This window comes from Eubalaena glacialis, chromosome 3 (genome assembly GCF_028564815.1).
Source record: "Eubalaena glacialis isolate mEubGla1 chromosome 3, mEubGla1.1.hap2.+ XY, whole genome shotgun sequence".
Lineage (NCBI taxonomy): Eukaryota > Metazoa > Chordata > Mammalia > Artiodactyla > Balaenidae > Eubalaena > Eubalaena glacialis.
The window spans coordinates 162,962,627-162,986,070 of NC_083718.1; the positions used below are offsets into that span (position 1 = coordinate 162,962,627).

Sequence of the window (23,444 nt, forward strand, 5' to 3'; positions counted from 1 at the left end):
GGCCCCGCCCCGCCTGCTGGCCGCCCCTCCCGGGTCAGCTCAGCCCTCCGCAAGGGGCACCCCCCCAACGCCCTCACAGCTCAGCCAGGGCGGCAGCCAGGGCGCCCCTCCGCTGCCCACATCCTGCCAGGGCCTGGTCCTCCCCAGGCCCCTCTGCCCCGCCCCCGCCCGGCGCCTGAGGCGGTGGTAGAACTCTGGCCTGGAGATCTGCGTCCGCAGCAGGGTCCTACCCCAGCCCACTCCCCAGAGACACGGGCTGACCGTTCTTTGCGGTTGGCAGAGAGTCCTGTCTGAGGACCTGCCCTTGTCCACTGCTGGCCCAGCTGTGGGCGGATGTGGGACGAACTCAGAGGCACCTGGAGCCCAGGATGGCCACCCCAGGCCCTTCACCGTCCACGACGGGGTCTGGGGGTGTAGACAGGCCCTGGTCCATCTCCAGTTGCCTGCCCTTCCCAGGTGCAAAAGTGGGCATTTCTGGGCACTTCTGTTAGAGTGTGGAGTTGCCCTTGGTGTGCTATATTTGTGGATCTGAATTACCAAACCGCTGGCCACAAGGAGGCATGTGGGTCACCTCCAGAAAGAGCTAAATGAACAGCATGATTTAGGGCCAAGGCCGATGGCATTCATCTTCCCTGTCTTCCTCCCTTGACCTGCCTCTGCTGTCTGGGGAAGACATGCAGTGCACGGACACTTTAGGGAAACAAAAAATCTTGGGGGCTTTATTGACCCCATCTGGTCACCACGTTGAACCATCAGGAGTTCAGCTCTGTGGAAAAGTTATCTTTTTGCTGAGCCAAGTATGGTGGATACGTCGGGTGGCCCAGGATGACAGTGCCCAGCACGGGTGACATAGTTTCCCTTAACCTTCTGCACAGCAGTCATCAATAAACAACCTTGATATTTTTTTCTTTCAAATCTGGAATTTCAAAATGACCAGCACAGAACTCCAGGTGGCCACCACCAACAGATTAGAGTTGGCATGTGGAGTGAAAACTACCTGCCATCTCCTGCTAAGGAGCGATCCACTGCCCCCAGTGCTCTGGGACACTGGGCAGCCTGGGGCCAGGCGTGGAGCGAGGGCAAGGCTTGTTAGCACCTGCCCGTGTCCAGAAGCTGTCAAAAACAGACTGGTCACCCAAGTCTGCATCACCTGTGTGCCCAGGAGCCCTGTCCTGTTTCTTGGGGCCTGTGAGCCAAAGAAAAGGCCCCTGTCCCAGGGGAGTGACAGACAGCAATTAAGCTGAGCTGGGTGGGGAGGTTCCCGGAAACCACTGCTCTCCTTGGAGCAGCCGCCGGCAGTTGGAGTGTTTATTTGATTTCTGACTTGGTAAGCCTGTAATTTACCTGGTGGAGCGGACTGCGTCCAGCTGCCCGAACCCTGAAATACTGTGTCATTAAAAGCAGAGCCTGGGCCCACCCCAACCCACGGGCACAGCCCAGGACGTGCAGCCCTGGAATTCACTCTGCGCCCCAAGGAGGGGCTCCGGGAGCGCAGGTCTGGCAGCAGGGGTGGAGGCTGGGGCCTTGCTGCAGGACAGCAGCCCCTCCGCCTGGACCTGGGAGGGCCTCTGGGAGCCAGTGCACAGGAAGAGACCCTCCCCATGGACACAGGAGACTGGAAAGTGGTGAGCTCCCCATCAGTGTAGGGATCTAAGCTCTGGCCTACATGTTAGGGGACATGACTTGGTGGCTTCCTCCTCTGGGTCTATTTCCCATCTGTAACATGAAGCATGGACTTTTTGATCTGAAAAGGGCCTTCAGCCAGGGAATCTGTCTGCCAACCCTGTCTCACACTGAGCCCAGAGCCAGCTTGCTAACCCTGAACACGGAGCTCAGGTGGCCATCACGAATCAGAGCTTGCACATAACATGGAACCTGTTTGTTATTCTAGTACTTACCTACCAGTTCTCTTCCCAACATGGAGGATTGTCTCTTAGGTAAATATAAATCTTAAATTAGCAGATTATTTTGAGAACTAACATTTTTCACTTGAAAATTTTTACTTGTAATTTTCTGAATTTCAAATTTTTTTTTATTGCGGAAGTGGAAAAATCAAAACATGTTAGCTCACCAGCTACAAATTACCAAAAAAAATGGTAGTCTTAATGGTAGTTTCATCAATGACTACCATTAAAATGGAAGAATTGACAACTAATTTTTTATTTTATTTTTTATTTTTTTTGACAATTTTTTAATTTGGTATTTTTAGGCCCAGCCAATGATTAGCTTGGTCGGGTACACCAGGAATGTCTGTCATATTATCCAAAGGTTGGTAGATGTGGACTACACCTCACCTACCAATCAAGCTATGCACAGCAGGAGTGGAGTTACAATCCTTTTTCAAGCAGAACAACTGAAAAACAGTAAGTTATTGCTTATGTACCTGGCCATCGGACTTCCAGCAACTTTTGCCATCCAGTTACCAAATGAAATCAAATAGGAAAAGCCCCGAGGAGTGAACAGTTGTGAATGGACACGAAGCCCATGTATGTTATCCCGAGAGTTATGTTTGCTTAGCCAAGCAATGCAGCTGCAGTACTCTTACTCAGGGCCTGGCTTATTTACCTGGCCAGACTAGAATAAATAAGGGTGGTCAATTCAGACCCACTGACAGCAATAAGAAATCAGTGACAGTTGATAGGCAGGGAGGACACATAGGAAAAAAGGCTAAGGTGAAATGCACAACAGTTTTGGTGTTTGCAGTGCAATCCCGGCCTCAAGACCAAGTCATCATAATGTGAGGTTCACTGTCTTCAAACTAAGATAGGGTAGTAACATGTTCTGGAAAAAACCCTAAGAAATAGGAAAAGAGGCAGCACAGCAAGAGTACAGATTTTTGGAGCCAAATGGATTTGAATCCTGGTTCTTCTTCCTCTGTAGAGCAGGATACTGGCTTTCCTTCCAAGCTATTTAAAAAGATCATATATGGACACAAACATTTAGGACAACATCTGGCATATAAATGCTTAACAACTGGTACCCGTTGGTATTATTACAAATGAATTTGCTAGTTTTGAGCCCCTTCCGTGCTTGTCCACTAAACCTTTTCTCCTCCCAGAATGTATTCTGTGGTGTTTTATTTCAGAGCTGTGCTTTTCCCACCGCAATCCTTTTGAGGGCAGGACTTGTGTTCTCACCTACTTTAAAGGCCTGGCACAAATGCCCAGTTATGCCGGCAGTGGCCAGGGCTGTGACACTGTGCTCTGTGTTCCCAGAGACACGGGGATCCCAGTGGCCTGCTGAGGGCACTCAGCACCACCAGGTACCCTTTTGGCAGTTTAAACAGGGGTTGTCCATCCCAAGTGTTATTCCTTATGGGGAGGCCTTTTGTGAGCACTTGACCTACTTTTTAAAAAAATGTGCTTTTCATTTATTACAAAAGTAATGCAGTTTTGGAGAAAAGTTTGGAAACAACAAAAAATAGAACAATTCAAATCACTATAATCCTCCAAGTCAGATAAACATGCTAGAAATATTTTGTTGAATTTATTTCTAGGCTTTTTTCTTAGAATACATATAAAATATAGATGTTTACATATTACAGATAGGTATTTGTACAAAATTGGGATCATACTGTATTACATAAACTGCTTTAGATGTGCTTTTCCCACTTTATTATATGGTGTAATTTTCCCCGTTAATAAATATTTTTTGAAAATATGGCTGCCTAGTTTTCCATCACCTGACCTCCGTAAGACTCAGTTTTCACCACTAAAAAGTAGGTCCCACAACCTCTTTCTTGTGCTGGCAGCATCTGGAGCAGACACACTGTGAGGAAGTCCAGCAGTCACAGGACTGGTCCCAGGGCTACACCCCCAGGTCTGTTCCTCCATGCAGCCATCACAGGGCCTGCACAGATGGGGCCCGGCCCTGGAGGAGCTAGTGAGGGGATGCATGAGCAAAGCCAAGCCCCGTGTTCTCAGTCCTGGTGCTGGAGCAACAGAGGAATGGAAACGAGGACGGGGAGGCCAGGCAGTCCCAGGAAGGCAGCTTTGACCTTCAGCCTGCAGCAAAGGCCCCACAGCGCCCTGGGTCCACTTCCCACAGGCCAGAGCCCTCCTGAGCAACAGAGGGTCAGTGCTGTGCTGTGACTGGTTGAGCGAGGTGGCTAGGCCACTGCTCCCCAGACTCTGGGCTCCCCGTCCTGCCTGGCAGAGTAGGGCCCAGACCAACCATGGAGACCATGACTGTCTCCCCACAGGCCTGGGGTTGTCCTGCTGTAGACTGAGGCTAGAGCTCAGGAAACACCCCAGGACTCCATTACGACTGATGGGGAGATGGCCACGCTTCCGACCGCAGCTCTGCCACGTCATCCTGGGTGACCTGAACAGTCGTGTCACCTGAGCCTTGGTTGACCTCTGCACAAGGTTCTGGTGTGGAAACAGTGAGTTAACACCTGTGGACACCCAGAGGGGCACTGGGAAGGCCACTGTAGCTCCAAACCCACTAAGCTTCCCAAGCTGCTGGCTGGTCTCAACCTCCCTAGGCTATCAGGAGTCGGTCCTCTCTTGGAGGGCTGGCTGTACTAAGCTCCTCATACATATCCTTTCTTGGCTCTTATAAAAGCCCTGAAGTCACTGCCATCACCCTGCTTCACTAAAGCCTGCCCTAACACTGTGGGCAGTCAGGCAGACTGACCTGTGACGGCCACAGTCTGCACTCAGAGGGGGCGCCTGGGCCTTGAGGTGGGGGGTCTCTTTTGGCAGCTCCATAAGGATCAGGGGTAACTGTGGTACATCTGAGGCCCGAGGAGACAGAAACCTGGTCAACTGCAGCAAAGGGGGCTCAGCTGAGGGCCAGGAGTCCATTCGGCACATGGGAGCCCGAGGTAGAGCCAGAGTGCCATCATCCCTCAGCAGGAGCTCTCCTGGGGTCACCAGGGCCAGGGGACAACAGGCCACACTCCTGCCTCATCCAGATTTCTACTCAACATGTAAAAGCCCAGCCGGGTAGACTCTGAATGGTCTGAGTAACCCGCCCCACAGGGAGGTATCTAGTGGCTACAGGGCTCAGTCTCTGCTCAGTGCCTTCAGTAGGTCAGGATTTCTTTAAAGGCACTTGGCTGACCAGTCCATGGAGGGGGAGCGGAGAGAAGCCAGCCTGACTTGAGCTCCAGGAAGTGGCTGCACACAGGGACCAGACTGTGAGCTCGGCATGGGTGAGACCACTTGTCTCATCAGTGGTCAGCAAACTTTCTGCAAAGGTTCAGATAGTAAATATTTTAGGCTTTGGGACGGCATTGGTTAATTTTGTGTCTATAGCTAAGCCATGGTATCAACTTTTTAGCCAATCAAACACCAGTCTGGATGTTGCTGTGAAGGTATTTTTCAGATATGATTGACATTTACATCAGTAGACTTGGAGTAAAGCAGATGACCCCTTCATAATGTGGGTGGTCCTCATCCAATGAATTGAAGGCCTTAAGACAGAAAGGCTGGGATCACCTGAGGAAAGAGGAATTCTGCCTCCAGACAGCCTTTGGACTCAAGCTTCAACATCAACTATTTCCTGGGGCTCCAGCATGCTGGCCTGCCCTGCAGCTATCAGACTTCTCAGCCCACACGACTGCAGAGCCAATTCCATGAAATAAATCTCTATCTCTATGAACATATACACACACCCTATTGGTTCTGTTTCTCTGGGAACTCTAATACAGGGACCATACAGTATCTGTTACCAATTACTCAACTCTGTCACTGCAGTGAGCAAGCAGCCACAGACAATATGTAAACAAATGGGTGTGGCTGTGTTCCAATAAAACTTTATTCACAAAAACACTTAGTGGGCTGGATTAGACCCAACGGGTTTGCTGACCTCTTGTCTCCTGACAAATAGGTACAGCACCTGGCATGAAGAAGGCATTTTGAGTAATAAAATATCATTTAAAAAACCTGTAGAATGAAAGTGAGCAAATAAGCAAATGAATCATGGAGACTGAGCAGTACACCCACTGGCTACGAGACTGGCAGCATGATTTGGGAGTGGAGGCACTGTAGATAGGAACTTTTCCACTGTCTTTGATTCCCATGGTCTTGACAATGGTCTGACAAGGGTATCTGGCTTGAAGATATATCACCCGACATCTCAGGGAATTGCCCGAGGGAAGAAAGAAAAGCTGTGGGGAAGACGCTATTTCCTATTCCTTCACCAACCTGTCTCTGGGGACAGTTTAGCTTTAGATGCAACCTCTGACAACTCCCAGGAACTAGCTGGAGGCAGCAGTACAAAAACTAGCATTTATTTTACCAGAAGAAAACGTCTAGGATCCACACAGGTGGGCCCAGGAGAGGCCCTGGCCTGGAAAGGGCAAGCACAGCCGTCCACAGTGGGGAGGGCAGCACCCTGGCCCACGGCCGCACTTGGGGAAGAGCCAGAGGCGGCCCAGGCCGTGCCTGCAGAGGAGCTGCCCCACGCTGACCCCAAGGAAGGGCCAGGACACAAAGCCCTGCTTGCTGCAAACGGGACACCTTGGCTGCCGGTTCCCCGGGCTGACAGCTCCCCTCTCACACGTACTCCCCACAGTCGGAGATGATGACCTTCTGCTTGGGTTTCCCGTCCTTGCTGCCCTGGGCCTTTGCAGGCAAAACAGAAGAGGAGGAATCAGGGGAGGGAGGGAGGGTGGAAAGGAAAGGGCAGCTCAGGGATACCCGCCCCGCCCACCCCCCCCAGCAGCAGCAGCCGTGGCCTCTCTCTCCAGGCCCCGGAGCCCCCGCTCCTGCCCTCCCACACGGCTGTGCACCGGGGGCCCGGGTGGCCGCCCACCTCAATCTGCCGCAAGACATCCAGGCCTTCCGTGATCTCCCCAAATACCACGTGCTTGCCGTCCAGCCAATCCGTCTTGTCACATGTCAGGAAGAACTGGGAGCCGTTGGTGTTTGGGCCAGAGTTGGCCATGGAGAGCAGGCCTAGGGGAGAGAACGACCACGTCGACCCCCTCCACCCTGCTCCCGGCCCTCAGGACGTCTGGGAGTAGAGGGAGGAGCCTAAATGCTGCTGGGAGGGGGAATGGAATGAGGACCGGGAGCTGACTATTGGCACGACGGAGGCTGCCAGCATCTCTGAGAAGAGTGGCTTCAGTGGACAGGGGGCACTAGAAGTGTGTCTAGAGGGGGACAGAGAGAATGGAAGGCAGGGAGTCTACATAACTTTTTCAAGAAGTTTTGCTTACAAAGGGGACCAGAGACATGGGTGACAGCTGAGGGGGTACACGAGTCAAAGATGTTTTTGAAAGATTGACGCCGCGCTTTTGTGCTGATGGACTGATCTCGCAGAGCAGGGGAAATGCATTACACAAGGCTGCAGGGGCACATCCACAGAAGCCAGGTTCCAAAGTAGGGGAGAGGAATAGGGGTCCAGGCCACGAGCAGAGGGAAGACAGCTCAGCCCCTGTACTTGGAGGGAAGTCAGAGCGGGCATGTGTGGACAGATGCAGGAGGCCAAGCATCAGCTGAGGCAGAGGGTGACGTGGAGGCTTCGGGAATGAAGGAAGGGATGGAATTGTTATCTCTGACCAGGACTGAGTGTTAACTAGGGAGCTCTATCTAGTACGGCTGCCGAGGGCCTCCTGCAGAGCTTCGGTCATAAATTTCAGTACAGTTCTGTGTTTTTTTCTAGTTGCTGGGGGACCAACCACTGAAATTTTTTACTGGATGAGTCTGACAGAGCGAGGCGGGTAGTGGGGCTGAGGGAAGACAAGGGCTTACACTGGCTGACCACAGAACGGAAGCTAGGCCGACAGGGAGTGCGGACATGGTGGGGGGATGGGCCGTACACGAATGGAAACAAGTTCACTCTGCTTAGCCAGGCCGAACACCTCTCCTCTGTTCACTGGGTGGGTCTCCTCCAGACCCCCAACCTGTCAGCCAAAACCACAGCCCATCACTCCCCCCACACAGTCATCCTGCCCAGCCCAGCCCACCGATCACCAGCCACTGATTGGGTCCCACCTGGTGCCGTGTGTTTGAGAATAAAGTTTTCATCGTCAAACTTCTTCCCATAGATGGACTTGCCCCCAGTGCCATTGTGGTTGGTGAAATCGCCACCCTGGCACATGAACTGGGGGATGATGCGGTGGAAGCTGCTGCCCTTGAAGCCAAAGCCCTTCTCGTGGGTGCACAGGCAGCGAAAATTCTCTGGCGCCGAGAAAGGAAAAGGTACCCGGGTTAAAAAACAAACCAATGAAACCTCTAACTAGGCTCTGAAAAACTGTTGTATTTGTTTAATGTTCATATTTTCATTTCAAAATATGACATGCTCATTATAAACCTTTGAAATAGTCACATCTTGAAGGACTAGAGGTGATTCTAGTTAACGAAGGAGTGAACACATGCATTCTAGCTCTGTTCCACACTAATCTGGCAGTAAAGCAATTTTTTAAAAGAAAAACCAAACAGGATCTTAGAAAAAAAACACAGGGGCAACTCTTTGTGACTCTGGATTTGGCAATGGTTTCTTAATTGTGATACCGAAAGTGTAGGTAACAAAAGAAAAAATAGGCAAATTAGACTTTATCAAAATGAAAACTTTTGTGCATCAAAGGACACTCTCAACAAAGTAAAAAGGCAACTCAGGGAATGGGAGAAAATATTTGCAAATCATTATCTCTTAAGCATTTAACATCCACAATATATAATGAACTCCTACAACTCAACAACAAAAAGACAAACAACCCAGTAAATAAATAGGCCAAAGACTTGAATAGACATTCCTCCAAAGAAGATACACAAACGGCTCCTTCCCCTAAGCACATGAAAAGATGCTCCACATCATTAGTCCTTAAGGAAATGCAAATCAAAACCACAATGAGATCCTATTTCACATCTACTAGGATGGCTATAACAAACAGAAAACAAGTTTTGGTGAGGATGTGGAGAAATTAGAACCCTAATACATTGCTGGTGGGAATGTAAAATGGTGTAGCCACTGTAGAAAACAGTTTGGCAGTTCCTCAAAAAGTCAAACTAGAATTACCACATGACACAGCATTTCCACTCTTAGGTAGGCACCCAAAACAATTGAAAACAGGGATTTAAACACATATTTGGGGACTTCCCTGGTGGCGCAGTGGTTAAGAATCCGCCTGCCAATGCAGGGGACACGGGTTCGAGCCTTGGTCCGGGAAGATCCCACATGCCGCGGAACAACTAAACCCGTGCGCCACAACTACTGAGCCTGTGCTCTAGAGCCCACGAGCCACAACTACTGAGCCCATGTGCCACAACTACTGAGCCCACATGCCACAACTACTGAAGCCCGCAGCCTAGAGCCCATGCTCTGCAACAAGAGAAGCTACTGCAATGAGAAGCCCACGCACCGCAATGAAGAGCAGCCCCCGCTCTCTGCAACTAGAAAAAGCCTGCGCACAGCAACGAAGACCCAATGCAGCCTAAATAAATAAATAAATAAATTTATATTTTAAAAAAACACACACATATTTGTACACAAACGTTCACAGCAGTATATTCACAATAACCAGAAAGTGGAAACAACGCTCAAGTGTCCATCAACACATGAATGGATAAACAAAATGTGGACTATCCAGACAATGGAATATTATCCAGTCATAAAAATGAACAAAACATTGATACACAGATGCTAAGTGAAACAAGCCAGACACAAAAGGACAACTACTGTATGATTCCATTTATATGAAATGTCTAGAATAGCAAATTCTGAGAGACAGAAAATAGATTAAATGTTCCAGGGGCTGAGGGGAGAGGAGAATGGGGAGTTGTTGTTTAATGGGTACTGAGTTTCTGTTTGGAGTGGTGAAAAAGTTTTGAAAATAGATAGTGGTGATAGTTGTACAACATTGTGAATGCACTTAATGCCAGTAAACTGTACACTTAAAAAATGGATAAAATGATCAAAAAAAAAAAAAAAAAAAGGAGCAAGAGAAAAGACAACAGCAACAAAAATCTTTGAAACCTAGAAGACAAATAGATGAGCCATAACTGATATAGCAGACCTAACAAACCTGAAGCTTAAGCTGGTAAAGCCGAGAGCAATTCGATTTATGCTGCAGAAATGCCAAAAGCTCAGAGACAAGAATGAAGATGGCTCTAAAAACAGTAAGTGTCGTTGAAAGCCTGTTTAAAAAAGTAGCTAGCCCCCAGATCCTCTCTCTTCCCTGGCCCTGGCTGCCGGCTGGAGGTCTACCCTCTGGTATGTTAAAGCAGAGGGTCTATGCTCTGGGATGCACTACGCATAGCCAAGGGTTGAGGTACCATAATGACAAACGGAGATCAAGTGAAGTTTATATACTGTTCCCACCACCCCCCCAGCCATGATGGCAAAGAGCTGGAAACAGGACCACTAGCAAGAGACTAGAGTCTTCTCTGTGGACTCTGCTTTGTCCAAGAGACTACAACTCAGGAGTACTGACCATCCAGGGTCCAAGAGAGAGAGAATCACCTTGCAGTGGAAGCCTCAGTCAGCAAGCCTTACAGATATCTAGGGAGTTTCCAAGCAGATTTTTAGGGCCCTAGTCTTAAAGGCATCTAATGTGAAAAGCAAAGACCAAAACAAGCAAACAGACCAATAACAAACAAAGCAAAAACAAAATTTAAAAACTCCGAAAAAAGTAACCTGAAACATAAGCTGTATAGGAAAAAGAAGCTTTAGTAATCTCCCAAGATGAAATGGCAGTACGTGCATGAAATAAGCACAGGATGCTATGAAAAGGGACATTTAGGAAGGCTCCAGAATGAGAGAAGAGAGAAATCAGAAGGGACAAATGCAAAGAAATAATCCAAGGAAATTTTCCCAAACCAAAAGATAGGACTGTCCTGATTGATGGGTGTGGTGAGCGGAATAATGGCTCCCCAAAGATATCTATGTCCCAATCCCTGGAACCTGAGACTATGTTATGCTGTATACAGCAAAAGGTACTTTGCAGATGTGATTAAGATTATGGACGTTGAGATGGGGAGAGTAGCCTAGATTATCCAGGTGGGCCTAATACAATCACAACTTTTCCCATCTGGAGTCAGAAAGAGAGTTAGAAGTGGATGGAAGAGGAGGCAGGAGAGAATCGAAACATGAGAGGGACTGGATCTACCACTGTTGGCTGCGATGATAGAAGAAGGGGACCACAAGCCTCTAGAAGCTGGGAACAGCCCTCAGCTGGCAGCCCACACGGAAATGGGTACCTCAGTCTACAGATGCAGGAAACTGAATTCTGCCAACAACCTCACTGTCTCTGGAAATAGATCCACCCCTAGAGCTTCCAGTAAGGAATGCAGCAACCTAGCCATCATCTTCATTTTAGCCTGCTGAGACCTGTGTTGGACTTCTGGCCTTCATAACAGTTAATAAATTTATGTTCTTGTAAGCTGCTAAGTCTGTGATAATTTGTTACAGCAGCAAGAGAAAACTAACACAATAGGGCCCACTGAATATCCAGCATGACGAATGGAAGGAGATCTACTCCAAAGGCACACTGTTTCAGAATACAGGACAAAGAGACCCTCCAAGCCTCTGGACCAGTGTTATCTAACAGCCATTAAGCATTTGGATAGTGTAACTGAGGAAGTGAATTTTAATTTTATTTAACTTGAATTAACTTAAACTTAAATAGTCACACGTGGCTAGTGGCTACCATACTGAACAGCTCAACTCTAGGCAGAAAATTTTAAAAAGGTTTCGTATAAAGGACCAAGAGTCAGAATATTAGACTTCTCTACAATTTTACAACCAAACCATCAAGTGGGAAAGTAGATATTTTCACACATCAGTCTCAAAAAACTTACCCTCCAAGCTCTTTTCTCCAGAAGCTACAGAAGTATGTCTTCTACCAAAACAAGAGAATAGACCAAAAAAGACAACAGAGGTTCCAACATAAGCGAAAATAGGAGATCCCATGACAACAGCTATACAGTGGCGCCTGGAAAGCAACTGGTCCAGGCCAGAGGAGGTCAGAAGGCTCCAAGGAGGAGCAGTGAAATTGACAGAATATCTGATGTATTTGAACACGATGAGAGATTTATATAAGCAGAAGAATTTCGGAGAGACTCAGGAATATATGCACAGAAGACTAAGCAAATGTGAAAACGAGACAATTATGAATTCCAGGGAAAACAAAGTGCTCTGTATGAAAGGAAGTTATCACAGTATGATGCTTACATAGTTAGAATAACCTACGACCTCAATAAAATTATGGTAACAATGTAAGGAGGATGAAGGAGCAGGGAAGGTGATTTAAAAAGCTAATTCCTTATCTTCTGAAGTGGGAAGCCAATAGATGTCTAAAATGAAAAAAACCCAGAAAGCAGCAACATCAATCTGTTATCTACCAACATGGAGGTAAAAACCAAAAGAATCATCTAAGAGTTGAAATTGGCTGCCTCTGAGAAGCAGCAAAGGGGGGCATGGGGCAGGATGGGAGGACAGCATGGGGGCACTGCTGTTCTTCAAAACAAGCTTTGTGGAATTAACATTCTAAACTATATGTCTATATAATAAAATTTAGACTAAAAGAAGAATAAATAGAAGTCAATATTTAGCAAATGAAAAATGCTCAAGAAACTGTTAGTTAACAGTAGTTACTTCTGAAGAGTAGGACTAGATGTGGAGAAGAAAGAAAGACTTAGGTTTTCAATTCATTGCCTTCAATATTGTTGGAATATATTTATGTGTGTATACTTTTTTTTTTTAAAACCATGAATACACATTTACTTGTATTAAAGAAAAAACTATTATTAAAAAGTAGTAAACCAGGGACTGCCCTGGTGGCGCAGTGGTTAAGAATCCACCTGCCAATGCAGGGGACATGATTTCGAGCCCTGGTCTGGGAAGATCCCACATGCAGTGGAGCAACTAAGCCCGTGCACTACAACTACTGAGCCCACGTGCTACAACTACTGAAGCCCGCGTGCCTAGAGCCCATGCTCCGCAACCAGAGAAGCCACCGCGATGAGATGCCCAGGCACCGCAACGAAGAGTAGCCCCTGCTCGCCCTGCTCGCCGCAACTAGAGAAAGCCCGCGTGCAGCAATGAAGACCCAACGCAGCCAAAAATAAATAAATAAAATAAATAAATGTATATTCAAAAAAAGTAGTAAACCAGCACCTCTAAAGCTTCAAAAATGCATGCTCTGACTCATCTGTTAATAGATCCCAGGATCTGAGATGCCGCAAATCAACTCAGGTCAGAAACAACGTCAACGACACAAAGGCTCACTGCTCAGCTCCCAGCTTCCCGGCCATCCTGACCAGAGTCCTGCTCACCTGCTGTCATGGGAACGATGTCTGAACGCAGGAGCATCTGGATGCGGCCTGCTGGCTTGTTCCCAATCTTGATGTCCATGTACACCTGAGGGTTTGACCGGGCCTTTTTTACAGTGGGCTCTCCCTAGATGCAGGAGAAATGGCCAGGTTAGACAGAACAGCCTGACTCCCCAACTAGGAGAGCGAGTGTTCTTCTGAAGACACCCCAGAACCCACTGCAGCGAGCGGGCTGAGCAAGGCACCAACAGGGAAGGCCTTGGGCCCTGATGGGGCTGCAGAAGGCGGAGGCCACGGCCACGGCCCCCAGCTGGACACCCAGTGACAGGAGACCTCAGCACCCTCTACCCGGAGCCCCACCCCTCAGGCATTTTATCTCATCTCACTGCCTCAGACACGTCAGCTCGCTCCGCCTTCACCCTCCCCTGCAGTCACAGAACAACGCTTTTCTGGCCCAAAACACACAACTCTCAACAACTTCAAGCCCCAGTTCAAGCCCACCCACCTTAGTCAGTTAAACGGACCCATTTCTGCAACACCACCCCCTTCCTCTATGCTTGGCCCTGCATATCCACAGGCTGGCTGCAGTGGAAGCAAGGAGGGCCTAACTGCTCAGAATGGAGGTGGTTGGGACCTTGTGTTATACTCCAAGTAGACAAGGCTGGGCAGAGGAGATATTTATTACAGCTGTCACATTTGCTCCAAAGAGAAAACTCAAGTGTTCTTGTTTGTGCTTCAGTTTAACAAACTCGCTGAGGTATCACGCTGGGCACTGAGGATACTGTGACTATTATTTGCTGTTAACAACAGCAGTAGCATAGTTGTAACAGCAAATACTCACATAGCACTTGCCATGTACAGGGTACTATTCTGAACGTTTTAGGTAATCAGCTCATTTAATCTTTACAACCACCTGTGAGATCAGTGCTACCATCATTCCCATTTCATAGATGGGGAAACTGAGGTGCAATGAAGTTCAGTAACTTGCCCAAGGTCACAGAGGTGCTAAGTGGTGAGGTTGGAATTCACACCTAAGCCCCTCCACCCCCCAACGAAGTCCATGTTCTTAATCACATTACCCCACCTCACATTCCACATTTTTATTAACAAGGCCTTTATAATACGAGGCCCCTATCCTCACAGAATTTACTGACTAGAAAGGGAAAGGCAATAAGCACTTGTGTAGCCTTTACAAAAGCAAAGACATACAGAGAAATACAAAGACTGGTTTTACCAAGAGTGTAAAGTGGGGACTGCAAGGTGAGAGGTGGGCAGGGTCAAGGCCAGGAGAGTGCCCCCGCGACTTTATCTCACGGGACAGGTGATGGGCAGCCACTGAAAAGTTCTCAGCAGGAGAGTCAGATGATCCATGATATGCTTTAAAAAGATCATTCTAGCTGCCTTTATGAAAGACGGGAGGAGAGCAAGACTGCAGCCAGAAGGCTAGTTAGGAAGCTATTGCAATTATCCAAATGAGACGAGAAGTTACATTGGGACGATGGAGTAATCAGGGGAGGATGGATTCAAGGAAGATTTAAGAGAAAAACTTGGCAGAATATGATGTTCTGGCTCTATTTTAAAGAGGGGTCTAGAGTGACCTAGGGTTACTCCACTGACTGAGGGCCATTTATGTGCTCTGCTTTGCATCTGGATTTCTGGCTTAGGTCAATGTGGATGGATGGTGGCAAGCTGGTGAGTTTGAGAACACAGGAAGAACGGGATTAGAGAAGGGAGGGCGAGACTTGCAGCAGAAACGTCTGAAGCTCAGGACTAGAAACAGAGGCCAGGAAAGTCAACAGCACAGGGGAGTGACTGCCACTGTTCTGGCAGAGAGGGGAGAGGGCTGCTGTGAGTCAAGAAATTCAGAAGAACAACGTTTACAAGAAGGGGAGAGGCAGCCTGAGAGGCAATGGTTAGAGAGGTACGCCGAGAATCAGGAGGAAGTGCCAAAGCGGGTTCTCTGGAAGGGAGAACCTCAAACCTGTGCCCAGGCTGCCGGGAAGGTACCCCCACCCAGCCCTGCCTCCCCTGCATCAGGACAGGAAGCTCCAGTGAAGGGGGGACTGATGAGGAGGGCTGCAGTGGTGCGCTCACCACCCCTCCTCACCTCAGGCTTCCTCCTCGTCGGCGGCAATCACAGAACAGAACCCAAGCAGAGCTGAGAAGCTCCTCATGCAGACCACAAGGACAAGAGGCCTAAAGCTTCCCTTTAGTTCACTCATTAGCACCGCCACCAAAACACTACAAGTTCATTTTTCATTCTCTCTGCTTTTGTATATATGTTTGCAAATTCCCACAGAAACCTAAAAACCGAAGTCTCCTGTGGGAAGTGCCAGCCTTCAATCTCACCTCCTGGGTTTCCACTTTGGGAGGCTCTGACCCTTCTTCCTCTTTATTTTCCTCAAGAGTCTTCCCAGAAAACTTCTTCAACCAGTCGTCATCAGACCAAACTGAAAGGAAAGAGGCAGGCAAATGAGAACAAATTCAAGCTATCAGCCAGCTGCTAAGTAGCTGCTTTGGTCAGCAAAACAGAACATACTCCGTGGCCCTCTCAGCCAGAGGACTCCACTTTGGGAACTCCCACGGGTAAGGGAAGTTCCCACTTTTCAGGGACTGCCAGCCCTGAAGCCCAGCTCTTAGCAGGACTAAATGAAAAAGCTATGCCCCAGGGAAAGGTGCAGCCTTTGCCAGTCCCAGCCCTTGACGGAACCTGCCAGGAGTGTTCAGAAAACGGGGACAGGTAAGAGATCAGGCTGGGTTTCTCTCATAAAGCAAACAATTACCCTGGCTTGGCTGAGAAGCTCAAACTCTTTTTATTTCCCCACAAAGGTGGCGCATGTCCTTCGCCAGTGTAAACCACGCTCTACTCCTGTCCACCAGAGTAGCATTCAGCTCCCACTTCCAAGCAAATTGGGACAGAAAGGCAACCAAGGCCAAACTGGACGATGTGATGGGGAATCTGTATTGCTCCCACTCACCTGGTCTGGAAGAGCCTTCCTTAATCCTCATGGGTTTTGCCAAATTGACACGAATTGTCCGTCCAAAGAGCTCAGATTCATTCTGAAAAGATTGAAAATCCAGCTGCTTAAACTCTGTTAGGTTAAAACAAAGTCAGACATCTTTCCATTTCCTTCTGAAAAATCCAAGAAAAGCTCATGACTTGTTCTCCCTTAACCCCTGAGCCCCTAGCACCCAAGCTATGCACCTGCTGCAAAGCAGCCTGTAGGCTGCAGGGAATTTCCTCCCTGGAGCCATCACATACCTCCTTTCTTTCTTTTCTTTCTTTTTTTTTTTTAAAGTTGAAGCATAGTTGATTTACAATGTTTCAGGTGTACAGCAAAGCCATTCAGTTATACTTTACATATATATGTGTGTGTGTATATATATACACATATATATACACACACACATATATATATACATGTATATATATATATTCTTTTTCAGACTCTTTTCCATTGTAGGTTATTGTAAGATATTGAATATGGTTCCTTGTGTTATATAGTAGGTCCTTGTTGTACATCTATTTTATATATAGTAGCGTGTATCTGACCTTTCTTTCAATACCACCAATGACCTGTGCTTCCAAAGGTGACTCTGGGTTCAGAGCACTGTGAAATTACAAGGATAAATGCAGTATCCAAGTACCTGAGTTCACCTTCAAAAGTCAAGATCAGCTTTAAGTGGTGAGAAATGATCTCTCTCTCTCTCTGAGAGCTGGGGCATATGTTTGGTGAATGGGAAACAGAGAACAGGAATAAAGGAAAACCTTATTATCCTAAGATAATTGGTACCAGGAAAGGTCACTTAATGTGAATTCACTTAAGGCAGTGAAGAAAATTTCATGGTAAAAAGTGAAGGGAAAAAAGATTGATTGGGAATTTACTGTGATGAAACTAAAAATAATGAAAATAAATTTCTTATAGTTAAAATTCAGGTTTAATTTTATTTATGTGCTAATTTATAGGACAAAGGTGTAATGGATGCTGATTAATCTGTAGTATTTTTCCAACAAAATACTACCAACATTATGATATTTTTGCATTTCTTATCTGATGTGAAAATCATAAGCATCTTGAAGAGGGAATACATACTCAAGAGCTACATCATTTTCCCCAAGGAGCTCTCCAGGCTATTCCAATCATTTGCATCAGTAGCATAACCTATCTTTATCCTTGTCGAATTTCTCTTCTCAATTGTTAACTGGTCTAACACTTCATGAAATCCTGCCTCTTTTGTAAAGTATGCAACTTCATTGTGCAATCAATTTGCATTGTGTTTGCAATTTCCTATCCTAGACACGGGCAGCCAGTGACTGGTCAACAAGGATGGTTAGCATTTACATTATTATCAAATTGATCAAAAGCGATCAATTCACAGTGAATATTTTCACATGATGATAATCTGTACTTCCCCATGCAACCTTGTAACTTTGGAGGTTCAGCAAACTCATGTATGAATAAGTGCCCTCTGTACCACCAAAAAGCAACTTCTGTAAGAAGGAGGATTCCTAGCCATACCATGTTGTCGATAGCTGCTGCAGCATCCTGCCAAGGAAAGACAAGGTACAAGTTTAGGCTTGCAATATATGTGGAACCTAGAAAATGGTACAGATGAACGGGTTTGCAGGGCAGAAACTGAGACACAGAAGTAGAGAAAAAATGTATGGACACCAAGGGGGGAAAGCGGCGGGGGGTGGTGGTGGTGGTGGGATGAATTGGGAGATTGGGATGGACATGTATACACTGATGTGTATAAAATGGATGACTAATAAGAACCTGCTGTATAGAAAATAATAATAATAATAATTTATTAAAAAAAAAAAAAGTTTAGGCTTGCAGTCAAATGCTTCTTGTGGTGTCTAACATACTCAGTAGCCAAAAAAAAAACCAACCTAACAGGAAAAGGTCTATTTATACTCCTTGCCCAGGTTGTATGTGTCTAACAAAGTGCACTTCCTGGGTGACTTCAGCTATTGGCTATTTAGTGGAAGACAAAGAAATAATCACCAGTGCCGCAAGAGCTCTGCGGAGCAAGAGGCGCAGGACCTGGCAGGTCTGCGATGTTAACCACAGCCTACAGTTTGATTAAATGAGGGAAACTTTCCTTCAAATAGCACTTCTCATCTCTCTGGAAGCATCAGCACGAGGCCCCAAAACCCAACCAAATGGAGAACAGCTCCCTTTGTAATCAGTAACAATAATAACACAAGCCAAAGACTTAACATAGGTAACAGAATTTTCTCACCTCTGCCAACTCAAATTCAACAAAAGCAAATCCTCGGTGCTTTTCTGAAAAAAGGCAAACAAAGCCAAGCAATTACCATGTGGGGCAGTGGGAAGAAGCAGGTGGTCACAAGGAAAGTGAAGTCAGTTGCATACCTTATCCGTTCATTCAAAATTCTACACAATCACTATTTAGGAAGAAGGCATCTTACTCTTTGATTCTTTCTAGTTTAAATAACATTTCAAGCAATATTAAACTGTTTTGTAGTGAACATAGCTGAATAATCAACTATAGTTTTAATCTCTAAAAGCAGCATTCAATTCTTTTACCAAAGCCAAATTAAAACCTTAATCTTTGCGTGCAGGAGCTAGAAAAATGAAGTCATTTAACCTATCAATTATTCATTCCAAGCATACATTTTGAACATCAACTGTGCATAAACCATGAATCCTAAAACCTGGGTAAGGACGCTGTCTTTATCCTCAGCAAAACGCTAATCTAAGTAGAAAGGCCAAGTGCACAACAGCACTAGTTTAATTAACCAATTAACCTTAGAGAGTCAATATAACCTTATCATTTTTATAACATACAAAGATCCCAGGGAGGTTAAAATTATATGCAAGGTTGATGATAAAGCTGAAACGCACAACTCGACTCGGGACTCAGTAGAGCATAGGTTGCTAAAACCTCAAAACACGTCTTAGGACTTAATGAAGCTCAGGTTCTTTTGTCTTGGCCCAGAAAGAATTCAGTGAGAAGCAAAGTGACAGGCAAGAAGTGATTTATTAGTATAGGACGCTTGTGAGAGATACAAGGGGGCAGGAAAGAGAGTGCCCCACAGAGAACTCAGTGGGCTACATACAGTTTTATAATTAAAGGAAAAGTGGGGAGGGGGAGAAGACCACCTTCTTCCTCATTCTTCGAGTCTTCCATAATTAACTCCTCCTACAGGTTGGGCAAGGGAGTTTTTGACCCTATCTGGTCCAACCTGGACTGTCATGGCGCTATGGAAATGAGCAAAAAGGTGGTAATATACACTAAAATATGGTAAATCACCTCAGGTTTCAGCATAATGTCACCTTTCCCCTATGTTTTTGTTTTTAGTGTGTGCAGAGAAGCATGTCCTAGGGATCATTAACCTACTGACCTCAACCAGCAGGATGCAGGCATCACTGACTTGATGTATAGTTTTGTTGTTAAGCAAGCCTGCTTGGTTTCATGAGTTAAGCAAGCCTGCTTGGTTTTGTTGCTAAGCAAGCCTGCTTTCTTGAGTGATCATTAACTTACAGGGGTCTCCCAAAGTTCCCTCTCTATCTATGATCCCCTAGTGGGATTTCTAAACTAGCTGCGTACTCTATCCCTATCAGAGCTGGGCCTAAAACTCCAATCTTAAAAATGACAACAAAGGTTAAAATAGAAAACTGAACTACAAATGTGATACTAATTGATGGAAAGCTTACCCCCAGGTACACAGAGGCTAAGGCCCCACTGTTGAAGCTGGGCTTTCCTGCTACCCTGTTTAATAGCACAGCCGCCAAGAAGGGAGCAGGTGCGGTAGAGTGCCTGGCAGGTAGTTTGAAACAACAGATCTCCATGTAGCTCGAAACCTATCTTCCTACTGGCTAACTGAAAAGTTTGTCTTTGCTCAAATGCAACAGACGGGACTCTCCGCAAAGCATGTTACAGCTCACAACCACAAGCCTCAGAACAGTCCTTCTGCATCAAGATCACTGTCATGCTGCCCAATGCATATTTAGAATGCACTGTGATATGACTTAAAAAAATTTTTTTAAGTTCTTTTCCTTGCAGGAGGATTCTGAGCAGGCGAGACACTAAAAAGACTTACCTGTTTCATAATCCAGAGGAATCTGGATATCTGTGATGTCTCCAAAAGGGATAAAAGCAGCATGAAGAACTTTGTCATCCACCTCCTCTGCAAGTCCACCTGCAAAGAAGCCAAGGGCCTTCTGAGACACTGTCCTCTATTCTCTCAAGACCCCGTCCATCTTGAGAAGTCCCTGCTGTAAAGTTAGCATGCTACCACCAAGGGGAGGGGTCTTTCCATCCAGTCCTTTGGGTTCATAAACGTCCCTCTCATATGCTCCCTCACACCTACTTATGATGCACACCCCTCTCTTCACCCTTCTTTCAGACCCTCATCTAGCCCCAGGATTACTGCAATAGCTTCATAACTGACCTTCCTCTCCTCCACAAAGCCAACCAGAAAGATCCTGGGAATGTGCAGATTTTAACCCATCACTTCCCTGGTTAAACTACTTCAAAGGTTTCCCACCGTCCTAAAGATAAAGTATAAACTTAGCAGTATACGCAAGGCTGTTCATAAGCCCCTGCCCACCTCTTCAGCCTCTTTCCCTTTGCTTCCCCGCAAAATGATATACTTGCCTCCAAGTGTCAGGCTATTTTACGCCTTTGGGATTTTGCTCCCTTTCAGTAAACACACTTGCTTCTACTTCGGCTACCTGGCTAACTCCGGCTCATCTGCGGCGTCACCGCATCCTCAAAGCTTGCTCTCACCTCTCCAGATGGAGGGGTCACTTCTCCCCGCACCCAGGCCCATATCACCAGTGTCCGTCCCCACCAAAGCGCTCATCAAACTGTGCTATTGAGGTTATTCCCATTTTTAGCCGGCTAGTCTGGGAGCTCTTTTGCTTAGGGCAACAGCGGGGGCTGAGCCCTCACTGCTGTGAACATACAGTGAATGGGCGCGAGGATTCAGAGGTCCCTAATATTCCTCCACCACTGCCCCAGGCCCAGGAGGTGAAGAGATTCCTGTTAGAGCTTGGCGGACTTGGAAAAAGCTGCAATGATCGTTACGTCTCAGGCTCACACCCCGAGGCCAAGCAATACTGCCAAAGATACGGCCTAGACAGCTGCTCGCCGCCCTCCGCGCCCGGAGACCTGTCCAGCTCCACGCCACGACCCACTAGCGGCCCGGTTCGCCCAGACTCCACCCAGAGCCCGCGCCTGCTCACCCACGTACAGCACTCGCTTGGTAGTAGCCATCTTGCTCCCGCACTCTTCCGCCGGAAGCCTACGCTCAGCCCGCCCCCTTCTCCAAGGCCCCGCCCCCGGGTACCGCTCTCGCAGGCCCCGCCCACTCCCGCTTAGGCCGAGCCCGCCTCCGGCTCCTTCTGAGCGGTGGGCGCCGAGCAGGTGTATCTCGGTGGGTGAACAGACATGGTCCCGGCGCTGCCCGTGTTCCGTGGTGCTGAAAACAATCCTCTGAGGAGTCAGGCGGGGTCCGCAAGTAATAAACGACCAACAAACTACGGTCCGCGGGCCATCCCGCCCGTCTGTTTTTGGACAACCCGGGAGCTACGAATGGTTTTTACATTTTTAAAGAGCTGGAAAAAAAAAAAAAAAAAAGTAAGAAAAAGAAACGAAACACGAATAATATTTCGGGACACGTGAAAATTATATGTAATTCAATTTTCATTTAAAAAATTCCAAAAAAATTTTATTGGAATCCAGTCTTGCTCATTTCTTTTAGTATTGATCTGTGGGTGCTTTCAGGATGCAAGGGCAAACCCAGGGCCTACACAGCTTGAAATATTTACCATCTGGCTCTTTGGGAAAAGCGTTTGCTGACTCTTGGAATAAATCAACTAATACATAAATCATTGATTGACTTAAGTGGTACAAAATAATAGGGCCACTTATTTTAGATACAGCAGTTGGTTAAGACCTCCCTGAGGCCACATTTAAGCTGAAACCTGGAGGAAGAGGAGCCAGAGAGAGGATGGAGCAGGGGAAGGGGTTTCAGGGAGAGAAGACAACTTCTGCGGGTTAAAGGAACTGAAAGTCCAGGTGTGGGAGTTGGGGAGGGGAAGGGCATGAAACATCAGGCAGGAAAGGTGGGCAGGGGCTGCTTGATGCAGGGCCCTGTAAACCATGTGGAGGATTTGGGGGCTTTGAGAAGCTACTGAAGGTTGTGATGGGGAGTTACATGGTCACATTTATGTTTTAAAACAGTGCTCTGGGGGACTTCCCTTGTGGTCCAGTGGTTAAGAATTCACCTTCCAATGCAGGGGACACGGCTTCGAACAAAGAGCCTGCGCCGCAACACAGAGCCCCTGTGCCACAACGAAAGATCCCGCATACCACAACTAAGACCCGATGCAGCCAAATAAATAAATAATAAATAAAAAAATAAAACTGTGCTCTGACCACTATGCCCAGAATGATTTGGATGGAAACCTGGAGACCAAGAGGTTAATGCAGTCGAGACTAAGGAAGAGTTGATGGTGGCTCTCTCCCTCCGGTCTGCCCTCTGACTTGTTCCCAGGATGATCTTTCTTCAGAACAAACCTCAACTCTCTAGAGTTCCCTTCTTAAATCAGTGCTGCTGATGACAAGGCTCCTAGAGCCCTTCACAAGGGGCCCTGGCCACGTCAAGTCAAGCACTACCAACACACAAGCCCTGGCCCTTACCATGTGCTTGATTCTCTTGCCTCTGCCTCTGCTCATTTGGTTCTCTCCTTTCTCTGTCTGGAGGCATCCACCTGTCCTTGTTGGAGGTCCTACTTACCCCTCAGAGAGGTGCCATGGCCTCAAAGTCCAACAGTTGACTGAAACACACTCTGTGACTGTAGTCATGTGTGTGTCTGTCTCCCTCTTTGACAACAAGGCCTGTGCCTGCTGTGTTCCCAGAGCTAAGCAGTGGATGCACACACAGCCAACCTCAGCATCCTCAGGCCAAACCAGAGGGGCACCGCTCATAGAAATGAGGCTGTGAGATCTGATTACAAGATCCCCTTGTGAACCTGTCACTACTCCAGACCAACAAGGTCACTCTTGAGAGGAACCTGACCAGGTGTCCTTTATGTGAGTGTGGTATAATATATATATATTTGATCTTTGTCCCCAGTACCTAGCACAGAACCCCTAAAACCCCTGAAATTTCCTGAATGATAGGAGGGCCTTTTTGTTGTTGTTGTTGTTGTTAATAAATTCATTTATTTATTTATTTTTGGC

At 47.1% G+C, this 23,444-nt stretch overlaps 1 protein-coding gene across 2 annotated transcripts; it reads right to left on the bottom strand.

The window, feature by feature from the left end:
* Positions 1 to 6,222: 6,222 nt before the first annotated feature.
* On the bottom strand, positions 6,223 to 21,488 carry PPIE (peptidylprolyl isomerase E). Of its 2 annotated transcripts, none has more exons than XM_061184437.1 (10): positions 21,443 to 21,488; positions 20,296 to 20,394; positions 18,471 to 18,514; positions 17,744 to 17,770; positions 16,202 to 16,283; positions 15,573 to 15,673; positions 13,227 to 13,350; positions 7,947 to 8,132; positions 6,763 to 6,905; positions 6,223 to 6,572 (listed from the first exon to the last, which is right to left on the bottom strand). In XM_061184437.1, the coding sequence occupies exons 1-10, from the start codon at positions 21,471 to 21,473 to the stop codon at positions 6,504 to 6,506; spliced, it is 906 nt and encodes a 301-aa protein (XP_061040420.1). In that variant the 5' UTR covers positions 21,474 to 21,488; the 3' UTR covers positions 6,223 to 6,503. The 2 variants fall into 2 exon arrangements, 1 of the variants encoding a protein (XP_061040420.1); XR_009700397.1 differs by lacking the exon at positions 6,223 to 6,572 and adding an exon at positions 7,704 to 7,855 and having other exon boundaries at positions 6,817 to 6,905.
* Between the last annotated feature and the right edge of the window lie 1,956 nt (positions 21,489 to 23,444).